At 33.1% G+C, this 20096-nt stretch overlaps 1 protein-coding gene across 2 annotated transcripts; it reads right to left on the minus strand.

The window, feature by feature from the left end:
• Positions 1 to 1137: 1137 nt before the first annotated feature.
• Positions 1138 to 19221, minus strand: LOC138315771 (phosphoenolpyruvate carboxykinase, cytosolic [GTP]-like). Of its 2 annotated transcripts, XM_069257026.1 has the most exons (11): positions 19039 to 19195; positions 13636 to 13775; positions 9169 to 9429; positions 8571 to 8755; positions 8001 to 8204; positions 7621 to 7808; positions 7010 to 7223; positions 6578 to 6782; positions 6144 to 6247; positions 5791 to 5886; positions 1138 to 5361 (listed from the first exon to the last, which is right to left on the minus strand). In XM_069257026.1, the coding sequence occupies exons 2-11, from the start codon at positions 13659 to 13661 to the stop codon at positions 4901 to 4903; spliced, it is 1944 nt and encodes a 647-aa protein (XP_069113127.1). In that variant the 5' UTR covers positions 13662 to 13775; positions 19039 to 19195; the 3' UTR covers positions 1138 to 4900. The 2 variants fall into 2 exon arrangements, with proteins under 2 accessions (XP_069113127.1, XP_069113126.1); XM_069257025.1 differs by lacking the exon at positions 13636 to 13775 and having other exon boundaries at positions 19039 to 19221.
• Positions 19222 to 20096: the final 875 nt, after the last annotated feature.

Below are 20096 nucleotides of genomic sequence, written 5' to 3' on the forward strand. Positions count from 1 at the left end.
GATCACCTCACCAACCAACCATGATGGTCGTTCAGAAAGTTGAATACCCCTGCTCAAATGGCTTAATTTGCTTTAATAACAAAACTCTGTGTCCTGCTGTCACTAATAATTCTTCTTAACGGATGCTTGAAATGAAATTGCAGAAAATGCCTTGAACTCTCGTTAGGATTACGTTGCGGAGTTATGCGTTAGTGATGTGTATTGGTCCGCCTAGTACAGATGGCTTTGTTTGTAAACATAATTTGATGTTGACGATTTTACGTTTTGATATACTAATGCGGAATGCTAGATTTTCTGAAGACAATTTCTCACTTTAATTGGCGAATATCGTTTCATATTGACTGTACTTGTCATACTCAAAATTATTTGCTTTAATTCAAGGCTGTCGTTTGGTACAACAAGCTTGTCCTGTCCGAAGTCATGTATAATTACAATTTACATGTATATATATCTGGCTTTCTCTGTCGGCATTACGTTAGGGAGATCATGCTAATTTTTTGTATACAAATACAATCTGATGTGAACATGACTCACAGCTTACCAAGTCAACATGTTTTCACATCCGTATTATCTTTAATCCTGCAGATTAACAAATTATAAATTTACCTTGTTTTTATATTTATATGCACCTTTAGACCTGTGGAGTTTTTAGCTCTGATATCCACACACACATATTTATAGTACATGTATATTAATATATTTTATATTCGGCTGCCACTTGTCGAAGGGTAAATTGCGCTCCATTGTGCTATATAGTTTAATATTTGTCTACTTTGTCCCGCATTACTGTTCGTGTACTTTTATGTAATCGTGTTCGTTTTGTATGTCTTGATAAAGGGGCAGATCGCCTCGAAAATTTGACAATTTTGTTTTGTCCACACGGTTGGAATTACTTCCTTGTCCCATATTTACCATTTAAAGTAATTCGTATCCAACAGACTTACGTTTGACTGGATCCCGTGTCATCTGGAAAATGCTGTTGATATTACTTCTTTGACCCTCAATATATCGTACATACAATATATCTCTGGTTAAGGTCTTTATGTAAGGAGTGAGAAATAAGGATATACATGTATATTTTAATCACATTAAATTGCAGATACTGGAACAGGTCCAAATGACAAGAAAAACAGAATATACACTTGAAATTATTTTTAATTTCTTCTTTTTTCTGTTTAAAATTGTAAAGTTATATATATGCCATCCAATAATATTGCAAAATATACTTTCACATCCATGAGCAATACAAAAAATTATCAACTCTGGAGTTGTCCCCCTTTATATCACAAACTCCCTTTTGCTGATTACTTGTCAATTGCACCAATTCAATTTCCCGATATCTTTGAGGAAACATTTCAAGTTTATCACAATATCATGGCAAGATGTAGTTGGTGTGAATATTTTATATGCTAAGATACAATGTTGGGACCATAATTTCAGTGATTAGCTTCCAGATAAAATCAATTTTATAAACACTTTGCCATTTTTCCTCATTGGCATAATCTAAGTACAGGGCTACTTACATGTCTACAACTGTAATTGGAAATGAAAAAAAAAATCCAAAAACCCAAACTAATATTCTCCCCCTTTAAATATAACTTGTCTTGTAAGACCTTGACTATCTAACGATCATTGACAACTAGTATGTATCAATTGTCAGCTTTCAAGCAATCTGCCAATATATTAGGAATATGCTTACCTAAAATTAAAACAAACTAAAAACTATACAAATTAAGACATAAGATTTAGTTTCTTTTTTGTCACTACACAGATAAAAACACTTATACTCATACAAGGCAGTGTAAAATTTCAGTAATCACAATTTTGAAATTTTATAAATCTTGAAATGAAAATAACAGCCACAACATCAAATTGCACCCAAAATCCAGTTCAGCAAATTGATTCACCTCACATCTGAACCCTTGCATAAATTTCTCCCGATATTGCAAAATTTAAAAAAAAAATCATTTAAAAGATCATTATTATATTGCTGTTTATTTTGCACATTTCAAGCTTGAACAAGATATCAATGTGTGAGTCGTTCATCCTCACAGACCTTGCAGCCACACAAACACACCATATTGAACAGAGAAAATTTATATCATTAAGGGAGAAAACTTTATACAATTTGATAAAAAAAAACTCAGATCAAAGATTACCGAGAAATCTGAATGAATGGCATGTGATAAAGATGTTCAATGTGATTATCTGGTGTTATCATGATTATTGTAACAAAAACATACATCAAAAATAAACTTGTATATATACTTATATAAAGGCAAATTCTAACCTTCAGATCAAATTTGACATCCTTTTCTTTTTTGAAATAATTCAAAAAATCTTAAATAAATTTAATTTAGATGACGAATACAAAATTTTATGATTGAGTTGAAATTGTTGAATATGTACAAGAATGAACATAAAGTGAATCCAAAATCTATTAATAGTTATATGTAAAAATGAAGAATAGTTTTCATATGATATATGGCGTAGCTCAGTAATGAACACATTAAAAATAAATCTGAGATCTGAATATGGAAATTAAAAATATATACAGAGCAGTATATTTACCCTTGGATTTCAGTATCTACATCACAGCCATAAATGATTCCACAAAATTACAACAATCATTCCTCACATAATCATCACAATATAGTCAATCAAATATATATATTATTGCATAATTAATATAATTAGCAATCAATCTTATAAAAAATGTTACAATTTCATCCAGGAGGGAAAATGTTAAATAGAAAATTGCAAAGTTTCATGGCAATGTCAGCAACATAATAAAATGAAACACTTTTTAACAAAATATGGCAATCAAATGAAAAAAAAAATGTGAAGGAAAGTAAACCACAAATATAACCGTTATTTTAACATCAAGACAGGAAAATTTCATGTATTCACGTCGGACGATACATAGTACCAATAACATTCCAAACACAAAGTGAAATCTATTTTCCATAATTGAATGTTACTTATTTAAATTGTCTGACAAATGTATTTACCTTACACTAATTAATACAAGGATTATTTAATTAGAATAAATTATATGTTTAACATCAATGACCAACTGCTTCATTTGTGGTTTAACCAACAATTAGAAAATGAGTTACCTCTGGTGTTCGTTGTACAATCTTTTAACACATATTTTGGTACCAAATAATGTTCATGTTCAATATCGAAATATGAATCACTTCAATAAAATCAAAAGCTTGTGTTACTGCCATAAATAATTATCATAATGAAATAACCATCAACTCATTCACCCCCGACATTTCATTATGGACTGTTCTAGTCCTTGATTCAGGAGAGTCTAAATGTCTTCAGAGGTAAATGAGTTACCAAGTCTAAACACCTTTCATAACACATACAATCAACACATTTAAAGGATAATAATTAAACTAACTACACAGACTTTGGTTTTGCCGTAGGATAAACACATACTAACATTGATGATTAGGATTGGGGTATATACTTTTATGAAGATTAACAAGAAAAGAATAATCACAATTTTAAACAATTGCAAGAAGTACAATAAAAATTAACAAAAATGAAAATGTAAAATTATTTTCTTTTTAAACAAAATGAATACTTTACATAACCTGAATTTAACAAGATTGATATATATAGAAGCTTTTAAACAATTAAATGACAAAAGAAACAAAAATATTTGGACCTTTGTGCATAATAAAATTTAATGAAATCATAGAGATAAAAGTATTCCTGTATATAAAACAGTACAAAATATCACATAAGGAAGTATTTATGAACTTCCAATGAAAATAATATATTTTGACTCCTTATCTTTACAATAATTGGACATAATAATTGAACAAATGAAACAACATTAAAATATTAACTTGGAATAAATAAAGTGTTTCCATACATTTGTCATTTTCTTCATTTCTTTTCATATGATTCAAAAATAAACCAAAAATAATCATCCTGCAGTACATCTTTTTTTAACTCGACTGTTATTATGATATTTGAAACAAAACAAATTGAATAATTAATATCGGAGTTGTGCATGATTGTATCTCTCACAATAAAAATGAATTAAATATCTTCATGATGATTGACATAAATTTAAAAGTTAAATAATTCCTAAAGAAACATTTAAAACCTTGCATTCCTAAGGCTGGAAATGTTGAACATGAAATAAAGATGCAGAAAGACAACGCTGATAAGTGATCAAGTTATTCAAATTATACTGATCCGTATTAATATACGTGGTAGGTAACACAAAAAAAAGTATATAAAAGCTTATAATACTGATTTAAGATATCTAGGGTGATACGGCAAATTCATTCCAGTTCTTCATCATTATTTAAAATTAAATCTCTCTAATCATTCAACTCAGATCAGTTCTGGTCTGAATTAGGGAATATAACCTATTAAATAATAAGTTTATAAACATGGATTAATTTGATGACAGAGAAGAGAAATTTCACGAGCAAGATAAAATATACTTCAATGATATCCCAAAAATAGTTATCAAGATTCTCATAATTCTAAAGACCCCACAATTGAGTCCATTACCTGAATCTAAAACCCATTAGTGTCAACACACCTTAACATTATGACACCCTGTACAATATGACACCTAGTGCAATAAGACACCCTATACATATAAATGCCCTGAGTACTCTAACACTACAGGAAATATAGGTAACCTTCACAATCTCTGATGATTGTCAACATGGATTATACATGAAAATAAAATCTATACAATGAAATAGCTGCTACTGTTTCTTGTGAAGATTTCCCAAGGTGACATCACCTCTCTCCAATATTGGTTTATGCTAAGTAAGTCTTTAGACATAAAACAACCATAGAAAACACAGAAAACCATAGTTCATTCATTGCATAGGGTCACTATGGAAACCTATGGCAGTTATAACATGGTTTTCACTCGTTCTTCCAGATTCCGTAGCTCCGTCATGATCTCTGCTGGGAGGTCCTCGTGAACCTGCTCATCAAAATATTTCTCAACGTCTACAATTTCCTGCAACCAGCTTTCCTTGGGAAGGCGAAACAATTCTTCCATGTCCACTTTCTCATTCAAACCTTCCATGTTAATTGAGCCCTCCTTTGGGACATATCCGACTGCAGACATTTTGGCGCAGTCCTCTCCGTTGATACGACGGAAGATCCAGTCTAATACACGAGCATTTTCCCCGAATCCTGGCCAGATGAATTTACCTTCTGAGTTTTTTCTAAACCAGTTGACATGGTAGATCTTTGGCAGCTGAAGATCAGGTTTCTCCTGGAAACTTAACCAATGCTTCAGGTAATGTCCGAAGTTGTAACCAAAGAATGGACGCATGGCAAACGGGTCATGCATGATGACCTTACCTGGAAACAAAAAGTTAAGTAATGATTTCACACATCAAAAATTTTACAGTTCTGTAGCATCACATGTAAAGCTGTTAAATGCGTGTATTGGAATTGTTACTATTTAGATAAATATATCTATAAAACACAACAGGTGTGAGAAAATTTATTATACTTATTATCATAATTAACCTATTGAAATCATGAAAACATGGTAGTTTTTTGACAATATCATTTTGATGGAGTTTTCTTTTTCCACTACTAAATGTTACTGTGATCAGTTGACAATCTAATTTGTCCTTGGCCATTCAAATAGAGTTATCTCCCTTTGTATGTATGTCTCTGATAATTTGATCAAAGGAGTGTTTAAAGCTTCGTTTAGATAAAACAACTAATTATTTTATTCATTCTTACATTTGTATTAATGCATAAGAACAACAAATTACTTACTTTTATGTTCTGCAGCTGCGGTAGCTTCCGATCTCATTGATGCTCCGATGTAAACACCATGCTGCCAGTTTAAAGCCTCATACACAAGAGGTACTCCTACAGAATTAACATACGTTAATAGAACTACATTAAACAGTTCTTGATTAATTTTACATACCAGCTAATATGCAAATATATTATTTGATTGTAGGAATTTTTTTCACCTATGTTAATATTCACTTCCTTTTTTTTCCAGATATTTTTTTTTTTGAAAATTACTAAGTATAAAAGATCAAATATCCAAAAAGATCAAGCTAAATTCCACTTAATTTCGAAACTAAGAACAATTTTGCTCAAATTGCTGGAGTACATACCTTCTGGACGCCTTCCTCCAAAAATGATAGCATCAATGGGGACTCCCTCGGGGCTCTCCCAGGCAGGGTCCATAATGGGGCATTGGGCAGCAGGGGTACAGAACCTATGTGTAAAGTAATCAGCGTTATTACAGTATAAATTCAAGTCTTACAGTATATTGACACCAGTGAACACAGATAAATTCAAAACAACATATTTGTCTCCCTTTACTGAATAATTGAAATTTATTCCCCCAAAAGTTTCAAGCATTAGATTTCAAGTACTAATCACTGATTGATCGATCATTTCATTTCAAAATATTTTATTAAACAATAAAAGTTATACAGGAATTACAGAGAAAGATATTATATTATTGTATTGATAAATGGATTAGACAACAGGCAAACCCTATATAGGTCCTCTCCATTGACCAATCATAGAGTCTCTAACATACCGTGAGTTTGGGTGAGCTGCATTGCCACCTAGCTCGGGAGACCAATTGTCTACATTGAGCCAGGATGTTATAGATGTGTCCTTATCCATCTCGCTCTCCATTCCTTCCCAGTATACACCACCATCCGACGTTTCTGCTACGTTTGTGAAAACAGTGTTTCGCTGCACAGTCTCCATGGCATTTGGATTTGTTTTCATTGAGGTTCCTAAAATTGCAACAATAATGTATATCTATTAAATATCTCCTCGTCAAAATATGAAATTTTGAAGTGTGAACTTGGTATAAAAAATACTTGAGAAATGTAAAGTTATTGCACCAAAAACACAATGCAATTTTAAAGTTTTGAAGTATATTTTTCACACAAGTGGAAAGTAAATTGCTAGCATAATGCTGTCTGATATCAAAACCTAATAATTTAATTTCAAAGCTGACCTGGAGCTACCCCAAAGAAGCCAGCCTCTGGATTGATAGCCCTCAGTCGCCCATCTTTGTCAAATCTCATCCACGCGATGTCGTCCCCAACACATGTAATCTTGTAGCCCGGGAGAGAAGGGTTCATCATGGCTAGGTTTGTTTTCCCACAGGCACTTGGGAATGCTGCTGCAATGTATTTCTTCTCACCTTGAGGGTTCTCAATCCCCAAGATCTATAGGTATGGAGGAAATAACGTGAAAATACAGAAAATATTCATACCTAAAAGGAGACACCGTTAATGATATTGAGACAGGTATAAACATCAAAAGCTTACATTGGAATATCAAATCTTAATTCATTCTAAAATGTTATATTGCACTGTTCTAGGTTTCAGTTAAGTCCATGCATGGGGCCATTAAAGCCTTACAATGATTTTGTAACGTCATCTGATCTTGAACTTGGGTTATCTAAGCAATGGTAGAGAGAGATGAGTCAGATGATAGTGTTCATCTGAACTTAGAAGCAAGAAAACACGAGTTTTAAACTGACAGATTATTGAATGACACTAGGTCTAATCATTACCACTAATTAATTTAGGTATTTTTCTAGATTGGAGTCTTTGAACTTACCAACATGTGCTCTGCGAGCCAGCCTTCTCTTTTAGCGAGGATAGAGCCAAGACGAAGAGCGAAACATTTTTTGCCGAGTAGTGAATTACCACCGTAGCCGCTGCCAAATGAGCAAATTTCATTCCTAGCTGGTAGATGTGCAATGATCGTTTTCTTGGGATCACATGGCCAGTTGTTCTTAAGAGATTCTGAAAGTAGAAGGGAGATAACTCAAATACAATTACTTTTTCTCTTGTATTAGAACATATATTTTGAGAAAATAACATCAATTCACCAATGTTTTAAAAATGAAGGATTTTAACTTTCTGTATTCACTATGCCAGTTTTATAAATTTATAACAGAAATTATATCTGAGCAGGATTATGATCCTTAGTTTTACCTGTTAGAGGTAGGGGCCTGCCGACGGAATGTAGACATTTGACAAAGTCTGTGTCGCCAAGAGTTTGCAGCACCTTAGATCCCACACGGGTCATGATTCGCATACTCGCAACAACGTAGGCTGAGTCTGTAAGCTCAATCCCAATCTTTGACAGAGGAGAGCCGATTGGTCCCATGCTGAATGGAATCACATACATTGTCCTTCCTGAGGAATTAACAGAAATTTGTGGAAAGGTGGTATCATCTTTTATCCCATTGCTAACAATAACATGTTAATCATTATGAAACTTGAGTTACACATGGCATATGAAATGTTTTATGAAAAATCACATAAGCCAGTGAGTCTGAAAAATCAAACCTTATACACTCACTAACATAATATAAACATGCATTTCGTTTTCCTCAACATCCCTTCTCCAGAACTGCAGACCCTACATTTTACCCTTCATTTAATATAAAAGATTTATAAATGACTACAAACAAATTTAGCATATCCAAAACAGATGTATAAAGTTCGCAATAAAAGGTAACAGACACAGTGGTCAGAAAGGTTCGAGACTATAAAACTTACCTTTCATACAGCCTGGGAATCGTTGTTCCATTTCCACTTCCAGGTTATCCGGACTGATCCAGTTTCCCAATGTGCCAGAAATTCCCTCTTTATGAACTGGAACACTTTCCCGCTCACTATCAGTTGACATGTACGTCAATTTTTCTACCCGAGCAACATCAGCTGGGTCGGTTCTGGCCAGCCAGCTGTAAGGGAGGTAACTCTTAATATAAATGACAGAGTTTTAATATGAATGAGAGCTTACTGCAATCTTGTCTGTACATAAAGAACTCAAACTGGCATCAGTATTATTTAGATAATGAACTCAAGCATCTTGTTCTTACAGAATGTTAGACTTAAAATATTTTCCAGCTTCCCAATTAAGTAATTTTTAAATTTCTCCAAATATAGACAATTTCTTATTTTCAAAGTAAGTACACTTACTTATTTCAACAAAGACCCAAAGTAATGTTAATTAAAAATATAATCTACAAATCAGAGATATGTTATAAGGCTACTCTGGAAAATTTGCAGAATACTTTATTATTATAATTTGAGATAAAGTAATTGAGCTGTTTAAGAACTTGTATCCAGTTTGAGATTTGACACCTGCACTCACCAGTTGTCCATCTTGGGGAGGGGTTTGATCATGCCGTCCTTCTGTAGGAGGTAGAGTAGGAGATTGTTTTCCTCTTCAGATCCATCACAGATGTGGATAGAGGAAGGCTGACATAGTCGGATATTATGATCCACGTACGACTGGACTTTCCTCGGGAGGTTGTTCCACTTTCCATAGAGGATGTTTGGCAATGAGTGGTAACCACTTCTGGTTTTCGGGAAGGATGTGGTTTCCTTTATCAGCCGGGAGGCAAACTTCACACTGGAAGTAGATGGGATTATGTTAATAAAATCTTTACAACACTAATTTTCGAGGTTACACTTCTTTACCTGTAACTATGTACCAAGTATGTGGATATTGCTTCAGTTTAATACTGTATTGCCAATACAAATAGAAGAAAAAACCTTCCTGGTAAACTGTTCAATTAAAATGTCAGGTTGAGGAAATTTACAATATGTCCATGCCAGTTCTCCAAATAGAAATTTAACTAAAAACAAACGCTATTTGATCAGCCAAAATCAATACAATGTAATTGCATGGAAATACTTATTATTGGACGCACCCAATGCCCCTGGGAACGCAGTATGAAGAACTGTAACAACTGTAGTACATTATTAATTTATTCAGCAGTTTAATAGTCTGTATATATTATATAGCGACCTGTACACATGTGGTGTCTGTAGTTTTTTATAGTTTAAATATTGCCACCTTTAATATATAAATAATTACAGAATGAAATACTGGGTGACATCAAAATTCTATTTATATCCATCAAATTTAGTTTTATGGACAATGAAAGATTATACTCCAATCAGTTAAACTGCATTTTATTTTAAGTATAAAGTTATAAGAAAGAGCTACCAAATACTAGTGTTATACTTTACTTGACAATATATTGACCATGCTATAATTAAACTCTAACAAATGAAATGTGGCAAGACTGCAGCACATCTCTGCTGTCAACTGCATGGTTATAATTATTTGACCCAACTCGAGATCATTTATGGACATGGTTAAATATGTCCTGATATAATCTGGTGCTGTAGAACATGGATGAACTTTCAACTTAATTAATCTTTAAACATGCATGCATTCTCAATCAATCTAAAAAGTTGTCATTAGGTTATATGTTCCAAATTGTTCACTTTCCTATATAAACCAGTGTAACAATAAATTGTTTGGTCAAGTCATTGTCATACCTGTTGTTATGTAGTTTATGTATCATGATTATTATATAAATGATGATATTACATAATATGATATGACCCAAACAAAATACAAATAGTACCCTGAAGGCAGACTTAGGGCAGATTAGTGGATGACGTGTCATAGTAGCTATTAAAAGTATTACATAACACAGTTGTTTACTAGTGCATAGCATTGTGAGAGAACGAACAGATTAAGGCAAACAGTATTGCCATAATCTTTTAGCAATGAATGGCTAGAATTTTGTAAAGATACATATCCTAAAACTATATCCCTAATGACAAAAACAAAAAAATATCACACATCTGATTGCATACATGTATAATATTTCGTAAATTAAATTTTGATACCAAGAATAAATATTGTGCACCTGAAGTGCAATTTGTGCAGGTACTATTTGGGGCTGTATACAACTGTTCAAAAAAAATCTATCAGTATATTTTATGCATAAAAATATTGGGAAAGAAATATGTCCAGGGAGCTTGAGTCCTTAAATCAATGTTCAAGTATGAAGGTGAAATGCTTAAAACTTAGACAAAGAAGTGTTGTATTTAGAGAAAATAACATCTAAATATCACATTGTGTTTGTTTTCATTTATTGGCCATTGTAACCTATATGCACCAAACAGTATATATAAACAACTGTTTCAGAGGTCAAGATTGCTATCAAGATGAGGTTTGCTAATTACTAACCTAAACCTATTTACACAGATTCTCAAATATCTATATTTACATACAAACTGCTCACTGTTGGGTGTCTGTATTTATATGGTATTGCCTCTAAATGTTAACATTATAGCTATAGATTACATATATTGGATCAAATTTCCTCCATAATCTTTTTAGCATTTTAATCACACTGTCACTGAAATATGTTAAAATTCTTGTATAAACTGAAACATGAAGGATGTTGTACATAAACAAATTAAAAACTACATTTCATGAAGCACAAATAAAAACATTAACTAGGACGGCAAAAACACAGAAATTAACAAACATCTACGTCATATTTACCTATATTTATAGATCTGTATATACATGCACATGCATCTTGTACATGTATACACACGCAATTTCATATAAAATTTGAATACAAACTCAAATTTGGCCTGACTGTATTTAAAACTTATTCTGTATTCCAGCTTATATGATTATATGTTGTATATAATAGTTCTCTAAATGGACAGTAACTCTTTTAATCTTCCTTTTTATGTTCAGGAGAACTCACGAGACTTTATTGTCAATTGAGTTCTAGAATGAATTCTTCTTCATTATTGAAAGGTAGTAAAATCATTCAGGGGTGCAAAACTCCAAATTTCTATATGCCTTTTATATGTATACACAGTTATACTAGTAAACCCAGTAAACCTTCTCGGTGTGAAATATTCACCATATTTTAAAACTCTCTATTCTTTTGTACATTTTTAAATAATATTGCTTCAGCAGCTTTTTTATAAAATCAGATACTCTAAAATTTGTACATTTTCAATTCATTTGATGGCACATTTTAATGTGAAATTTATACAGCTGAAAACTACTTAAAGGAATTTTTAACTAATAATGTTCACATTAAAGCAAGGTGTCAAACAAAGTTATGTGCATACATAATAACTACAACATGATACTTAATTTACTAGGTACTAATTTCAGTCCAAATATATACATATTAACCAGAAATATTTGATTGCATACATGTAGTCTGTGTATTCACATAACATATCATACTGTCTGATCAAATGAATAGGCTGATTCCTAGACTAATTGTTGTAGCTGAGGCATTGCACGCTTAATTTACAAACTAGTACATATATATAGTAATAAAGTCTGATGATGACTATGGCCTGCAGTATACAGAAACAATAAATCTATGGAAAATTTTAAATGATGATTCATCATTTAATTCACAAAACTTGGGTCACCTACATGGTAGGACATGAAACAGCTGATCACAACTAGCTGTCTTATCAGGAACTGTCTATAATAAAGTGCTGTTAGCTTTACCATTCAGTTGTACAGGTTCCAAACTTTACACAAGTCAATATTAATCTAACAATGCTTGAGGTAATAGCTCAAGCTTATCTCTGGTAAGGCAGGACTACCTGAGGATGGCCATGGTGGTATCATGTCCACCTTAGTGTACATGTCACGTCAAGGTTAAAACTTGTGTAGACGTTAAATTTTAGGTCAGATTTTCACATATTTACACCCATACAAAGGATCATTCATGCCTACATAATGTCTCGTGGCAGTCCACTGAATAACAGCATGTTGTACAGTGCATCAATGCTGCCTCTTTAAAAGGGACTGAAAAATCAATGCGTCTCTACTGAGTGAATTTTCATAATCAATTATTAATTTTCCAACAATAAGAGGGCATTGATGCCTGAAAGACTTAATACTGTGAAACACCACCATCGTCATCCTTTGTTTCCCCTGTTTAAGTATCATTGTACAGTGTACATATTATAGATACAGAAATTGATTCATTATATTATTACTGTGAATTATGCCTGGCAAGTCAATTAGTGAGAATGTGTGTCAAGCAGATCGTATATATGGTGACTTTATCTCACTTATCTGGTGGTCAAGGACACTAAAAACTACAGGCTAAAACTTACATTACTTACATGGTATCAATTTCACAAGATTACTTGTTATCTCAATTTTTATCATATATAGGTTTTATCCCAAAATATACATTGTAACTTATTTTAATGGCTTCACCTTACCAGTAATTCTATGAGATATTGCTTGAATTATTCAGTTTTTATTTTTTATGTAAAATTAAAAATAAAGTCAAATTAAACATTATTCATTATTGTTATATACATATGTATTTATAAAGACTGTCAACTTTGATAAATTCATTCAATGTAAACTTTTGTATAGTTTTTAGTAGACAGTTATTTAGCTTGATTTAGTATTATCAGCTGATTAGGCCTATGCAGTTTTGTACCGGTACACAGGAGTATAAATAAATTGCTTTTAAAAAATTGATGATGAAGGCAATGCAACTATAGCATTGAAGTTTTGACATAGCATAAAACCCATATGTACAACACAAATAACCCCGAAATACCGCTACAAAAGCAAATACCATAAAAAAGCTTGAGAACTGTAAAATCCGGAGCAACAGCACGTTTTCTTACTAAATTTATAGTCATTTGTGTACGCTTTCTCTCTCAGCTGATCGCGATAACGTGTAAAAATACGTTTGAAATAGAAGAAATGAATTCAGAAGAAAGAACAAGTAGAAATTACCTCAGAAAACTCCGGAAACCAACCATGGTGAGGAATGTATGGAGAAGGGGTAGGTGTTCACGTGCGGACCCAACCACTGTCTATTTTTCTAGGCCAACCACACCTCACCGACTCAAAGAGTTCACTTCCGGTACACCACTCTAATAATAGGTGCAGATGAAAATTACCCATAGCACTTTTTCTTCCGACTAGAAAATGTTAAATACTATATAGATACTTATGCCAAAGAAATGGAAACACATGCATTTTTTATGTTAAACTTCCAATAAGACATTTTGAAGTTGTTTCTGCAGTTTATAATTTGATATCTAAAAATACCGTAATTTTTCAGGATTTTCGATGCATTTTAATGATTTATTATCAAGATTTTGATATTATTCTGTACATATTTTATAATGTTTCTGACTGTTTGGGCCCCAAAAAATATGTATGTTTCAGGTACCCCTACCTATCGTAGTTTTTACTTCCGACCCTAGCTATTTTATCACACTTTTTCAACTTAATTTTTTACGCATAGCTTATGGTAATGAGAAATAAAAGACTTCTAGCCAACCTTAAGCCTGAAAAACAAATGACATGTATTATTGAATTACTTTGTAATGCAGTAATAAAGCCACTCAACCCCTCCTCTATCCCTCCTAAAACTTAAAATAAAAATAAAAAAAAAAAATAAAAATCCCGACCGACCTACCCTATTTTTTCAGTCATGTAATCTGAAACATGCATATATTTTTTTTTTTTGCCTTATAGTCTTACATAAAGCATATGCAGTTTAAGCACTAGTAACTATATATATTGTAAAAACTGACATACATTGTACACAACGTTAATTTATACATTTTATCACATTTATTATAACTCTTAAGATCCCTTATCTACAGATAAAGTCAATGTAACGCAAAATGTGACAATTTTGGCGTCATGTTTTTGTCTGTATATGTATGAATTTAGATTACAACCATTGCCCAATTTTAGTCCTCCAAATTTCAAATTGCAAGTCGTGCGTGTTTTGGGAGACTGTAGTATGTTTTTGTTGTTACTCATTGTAATAGTGGAATTCTTGTTCTTCATTCCTTTTGATGGTGGTGTCAATGGAGATGTTTGGGAATATTTTAGGAAGAAGAGAAAGGATAAGATCCCAAATACAGCCGTCTCTCAAAATTATTCAATGGGGACCGCGGATAAAATTTTAACGCCCTGCATGGGCGTCTTGCACTTTTTTAGGATACAGTCACCTTTTAAATTCAATCTATGGGGATAGAAGGTACAATTCTAGCGCCCTGCATTGATGTTTTGTGCTAAACAACATACCATCAAACAGTGAAATTGATTTGCCGCGGAATCTGTATATTTCTACATATTTCCGCAGTTTTCCCCCATAGAGAATTGGGTTGCGATTTTAACAAGCCGCAACTTATGTAGATTTTTTAAATGAAAAAAAAAAAACCAATTCCACGCCAACACTCAGAAAATGTCTGTAAAGAACTTGAACTTGATACAGAACATATCTTTAAATATAGAAAAAAAATGCGTTAAAAACCTGACATACCACTCCCTGGTTCCTATAGATAGGAAGTAAATTTGCGATAGCGTATTACATACTACATGTAAGTTGAAAGTTATGAACAGTGGTTTAGAACTTCTATCGTCTTTATCGGAGGGATAGAATTTAAAATAGTAGTATATTAGGAGGTGAAATTATCACTTTGAGGAGCATACTGGTTTTAAAATAGCCCTCTCTATATCTCAAATACAACTTTATATATCATGTTTTGCTTATATTGTAAATGCTACATATCTATGTAAATGAGATGACCCCCGAGACCACCAGTTGTATTTAAGCAATAAAATGTTGCCAGATTAGACACACAGTTAATATGAAGCCCATCCGGAAGGAAGATAAATAGAATGGCGCCCGTTAGGGCGCCATGAATATTTATCTTTCGGACGGATGGGCTTCATATCAACTGTATGTCCAATCTGGTAACAGTTTATCACTTATATTTCCATTACGATCATTCGAATTCAAAACTACACACGTATATCCTTTAAATTTCCCGCTTGCGCTAGTGTTGACGTCACCAAGTTCAATAGACGGAACAGCAATAGCATCAACTTCTGAATATAGTTCAACACAAAACGGTTTGAAACAAGCGAACAAATGAAAATTATGCGATGACGTTTTTTTTAATACAAGTGATTTTGTCAACACGATAATACTATTAGATTTCATAGACTACACAACTTTAAAACCACTTTTGAAATTATTTGACCGTTATGTATAGGCGTAAGTATACATTAAATACATTGTCAGTGACGCGGCGGAAACGTTAGATATTCATACGCTTGACCAGATTGGAGTTCGTAGCCAGATATTGCCCATAGATTAAACGGGAAAATGAAAGTAGAATGGAAATATACGTTCATGTACGTACTACATAACGGAACACTCGATCGTATCTAAATCATTCCAAAAATGAAATACTTTTAATCCGATAGAAGAAAATTTTAAAATCCTGTTGAAAAATATAAGTCTTGTCAGTGCTTGTGTATTGTGTGTGTGCTGAATGCATAACTTATTTCCTAGAATTAGCGCGAAGTACACACATTATACACATATAGCAGGATTTAAACAGTATTTATTGCCAAATGTACAATGGGATTGGGTACAAGTTGTACAACTTATATAAAGCTCGTTCCCAAAAAATTAAAACATTAAAATTAGTCTACATGCATATGTCCGATGTAGACAAATTTTAATATTTACTTCTGAAATTCCCAACTGCATACATAGTCATAATCATATTATAAAGTTGTTTAGGAGCAGTTACGGTGAAATATTATAGTGACTCAAGTTTATAAGTCAAGCAGACGATACATTATACACAACGTAGTGTTATGTAAATCACAGAAATAATCCTAAGCAACTTCGATATAATAGTATACTTGGTATATATCATAAGACTCTTTCATATGTAGATATGAAGGATAGGGATATTCTATTCGAGGGTCACAAAATGTAATAAAACCAGAGGCTTGCCGAGGGTTTTGCAACATTCTGTGATCCCGAGGGTAGAATATCCCTATCCTTCATATCCACTTATGTAAGAGTATTTTTCTTTCATATCTCGACGTTTTATTGCAATTTTACAACTATGATATCCCGCCATTTTGAAATAAATTCGAAGAAATCCACGGCTGAAAGTCAATTTTTCATATTACGTGATATTTTCAACAAAAAATCCATTGTTTGCATCTTTTATAGTAAAACCAGTCAAGTTTGTGAAAAAAAGTTAAAATTTTACCGAGGAAATGGAAATTTTGTTGACGCCGTGACGTCACAAGGCTTTATTGCATGGGTAGTCATGCAATACAGCCTCAGGCGGCATGAGTGTATAGCTCTAGACCAGCCAGTATTACACCCGTAGGTGTTAAAGAAATATGTGTGTGTTATGGCACCGAAGATGATACTAATGATGTGTTAAGTACCTGTGTTAGGCCTAGACCAAATGTATAATAATGTAGATCTCGATGTGCATATGACTTACGCTTCAAATTTTGCTGTCATTGTTACTAGACACGTAAGGCGCCGGGTTATGTCAGAAAAAAATATCCGCCTATTCTGTGAACAGGATGTGCTTTTTAATCGCTTAAAGAAGTGGGTGCCGTAGGGTACGTGACCGACTTACCAGCCTTGATTTTATAGAATTCTACCAAGACATATATAATTAAAGAGACAATTCACTCAGGCTAATTCTTTTACATAACCAAGAAGCAAAATATGGCATTAATGTATTGTTCTACATTTCTTATGGAACATATAACATAAAATATTGACAAATTCCACGTCATAGTTTAGTATTTTAATTAATATCGTTGAAATATCAAATCGTTGATCAATACGATTAAGCAGGTACAACATGGACGCTGTACCTAAACCCGAGCCAAAGTCACGCGTGTTAAACAAATAAACTTCATAACCACTGAAAAGGTGATAAAATGATTTTTAGGCAAGACAATTCACCTAATAAAGTAAACACACTCCTCTCAGAGCGATTTGAGCAGTTCTAGACAAAAGTTGCATTACTCTACGAGCAAGGGACAGGGTTCGGCATACAAGAAGTTCGACCACAATGTGTAATGGCGGACAGCGAGCGAGTTTGAACATCTACACACATGTCACAACTATGTGCTTTTCAGGCATATTACAGTAAAACCGACTGATCTAATTTCCATTAGAACTGGATTTTTCCCGATATATATACAAATTTTAATGTTCTCTTAGACTGAATAGTCCCTTTAAATCTTTAATAAAACAAAAATGCGTGCGCCTGTGGAGTACACGAGATAGTGTAACTACCAGAGACATGTCATGTTTGACCTGTTTTATTTAGTTATTTCTTTAATCATAAGAGACCAATCTGACCTTCTAATAAGATAAATTTGCCACGCATAATAGCATTAAAACAATATGCAAACCCAAACGCTTAAAACCACATGTACATGTAGCTCACAAAGGCTAATAATATGTAAAGGTACATGCATAACTTTATCAGTCATCGTGCATACTCATTTATGTGAAATCGAAAAAAAATAAGAAAGACTGAGCCGCAATGTTGTCTTTTTTTCGTAAGACATGTTGCGTACTCATCAAATAATGAAACTCCGAGAACCTTCGCGCAGAGTGGGTACGTCATAATAGAGACATTTCGTTGCATCTGATAGGTTGACAAGGACAACGCCCTATACCTGTATGTGACGCACAAATGATGCAATATGTTTTCTGTTATTTTTGAGATATGTTTTATGTAATGAGTAAAAGCATTTTATTTTAACACTAAAATAACTTACAATATACGTTTTGAACCTCAAATGGAGAAATAAACAAGGCCACATAATTAATCTGTACCATACATGTATATTATGCCCAGTATGAAACTGTGGTAACACCGGACAGCTAATACACTAATTAGGTCTAGTTTAAAATTTTCCACTTACATAAGTGAAACTCTATCGGGATTTTCTTTGTTATCGTTCATTAATGGATAACTGACTATCTGGTTATGATTGTTTAACGGAGCACATGGATTAGATCTGGTTATTTACCAGGTTGTTCACCCCCATGAACTATTTATAGAAGATTCTAGAGGTGTGTCAAAATTGTGCGTTTTGATTGGTTGAGAGGGACGACGCCTCCAATGCGGCACGTAAACAAATATCAGCTGTTTACGCTTGACTGTATACTATAAAGGCCTAACAAACGACGGAAATTTAAAGAAAAATAGATTCACACATACAAATATTTTTCATGATTTAAAACGAATTTGTTGCATTACTTTGAAATATAAATGAACTATGAGGAATGAAGAAAAAGTTATGCTTGAAGAGAAAATATTCTCTCACCCTTTGTCGCTCTTCATAATACTGCCCGGCGAGGTGGTAGCCGTAGTAGATTTCTCCATTCCAGTCTTCCCCATGATTAACAAATAAAAAAAACTTCTTATTTAGAAATAAGCACAACGTATACTTGGTGTCATCTGTACGACGAGTTAAGAGATTCTGTTGAACTGATGCAATTCTGAGTGCGCGATCTTCTATATATACCCAGAGCTAGGTATGACGTCACTTCTTAGTAATGATTTTGTTTACTGTGGCGTATTCGCTAGATCTGTCAATTCATTCGGGATATCCTCCATGTCGGTCAAGGTCATCGGAAAATTAAACAACACGTGCATGGATTTTTTCCGTCCCCCAAAAAGTGTAAACATATAAATAAATAGAATCACAAAAGATGTTTTGGGGTCAAATAGGAAATCATGCATTTTGTTATTGTCAATTGTCAACAGCCGCTGAAGTAAACATCAACAAGTCGGGTTTGGAGTCAATGTTCCACTGTGTTACTGGTGACTTAATTGATATAATAAGTCAGATCTTTCAGAATACTGTATTAAACTTTGTCGTTGAAAACGTTACATCCACATGGTGTAGCTAGCTAGATGTAACTCTGATATATACTTATACAATCAAAATAAGTCAGTTTACGTGGTGTTGTTCGGGGTATCTAAAATTTACAGTATACAAGTTAATAACCAAACATAACCAAAACCATACGTACATAATAATTGTTTTACTAATTTTGCCCAGTTAATTATTCTATATGATTCAGCTTGTTGATAAAGTTCATCATAGACTGACTTCACCAATACATAAGATCGTTTATGATATAAAAACAATACAGGAGGAAATACTGGAGCGATACCTCATGGATCAAATACATCACTCTGAAAGTAAATTACACGTGGAACCATACGCAATGTAGACCAGTGTTATAAAGTATAATAGTTTGGTACGTATATTTATATATATCCATACCAGGTACCGTTCTGATTCCCCACGGTGAGATATTTAGATTAATTTACAAGTTATTATTATTACTAGGTATAGTGTGATGATTAAGATGT

The sequence above is a fragment of the Argopecten irradians genome, chromosome 2 (assembly GCF_041381155.1).
Source record: "Argopecten irradians isolate NY chromosome 2, Ai_NY, whole genome shotgun sequence".
In the NCBI taxonomy this organism is placed as follows: domain Eukaryota; kingdom Metazoa; phylum Mollusca; class Bivalvia; order Pectinida; family Pectinidae; genus Argopecten; species Argopecten irradians.

What these genes read in the sequence shown, in the direction of transcription:
- LOC138315771 (XM_069257025.1), bottom strand. Translation starts at nt 19,112, where the DNA reads ATGGGGAAGACTGGAATGGAGAAATCTACTACGGCTACCACCTCGCCG. An exon ending in ATTATGAAGAGCGACAAAGG is followed by an intron (nt 9,430 to 19,038) that starts GTGAGAGAATAT and finishes ATCTACTTCCAG; the next exon opens with TGTGAAGTTTGCCTCCCGGC. An exon ending in TGGAGGAAGGCGTCCAGAAG is followed by an intron (nt 5,887 to 6,143) that starts GTATGTACTCCA and finishes TTAATTCTGTAG; the next exon opens with GAGTACCTCTTGTGTATGAG.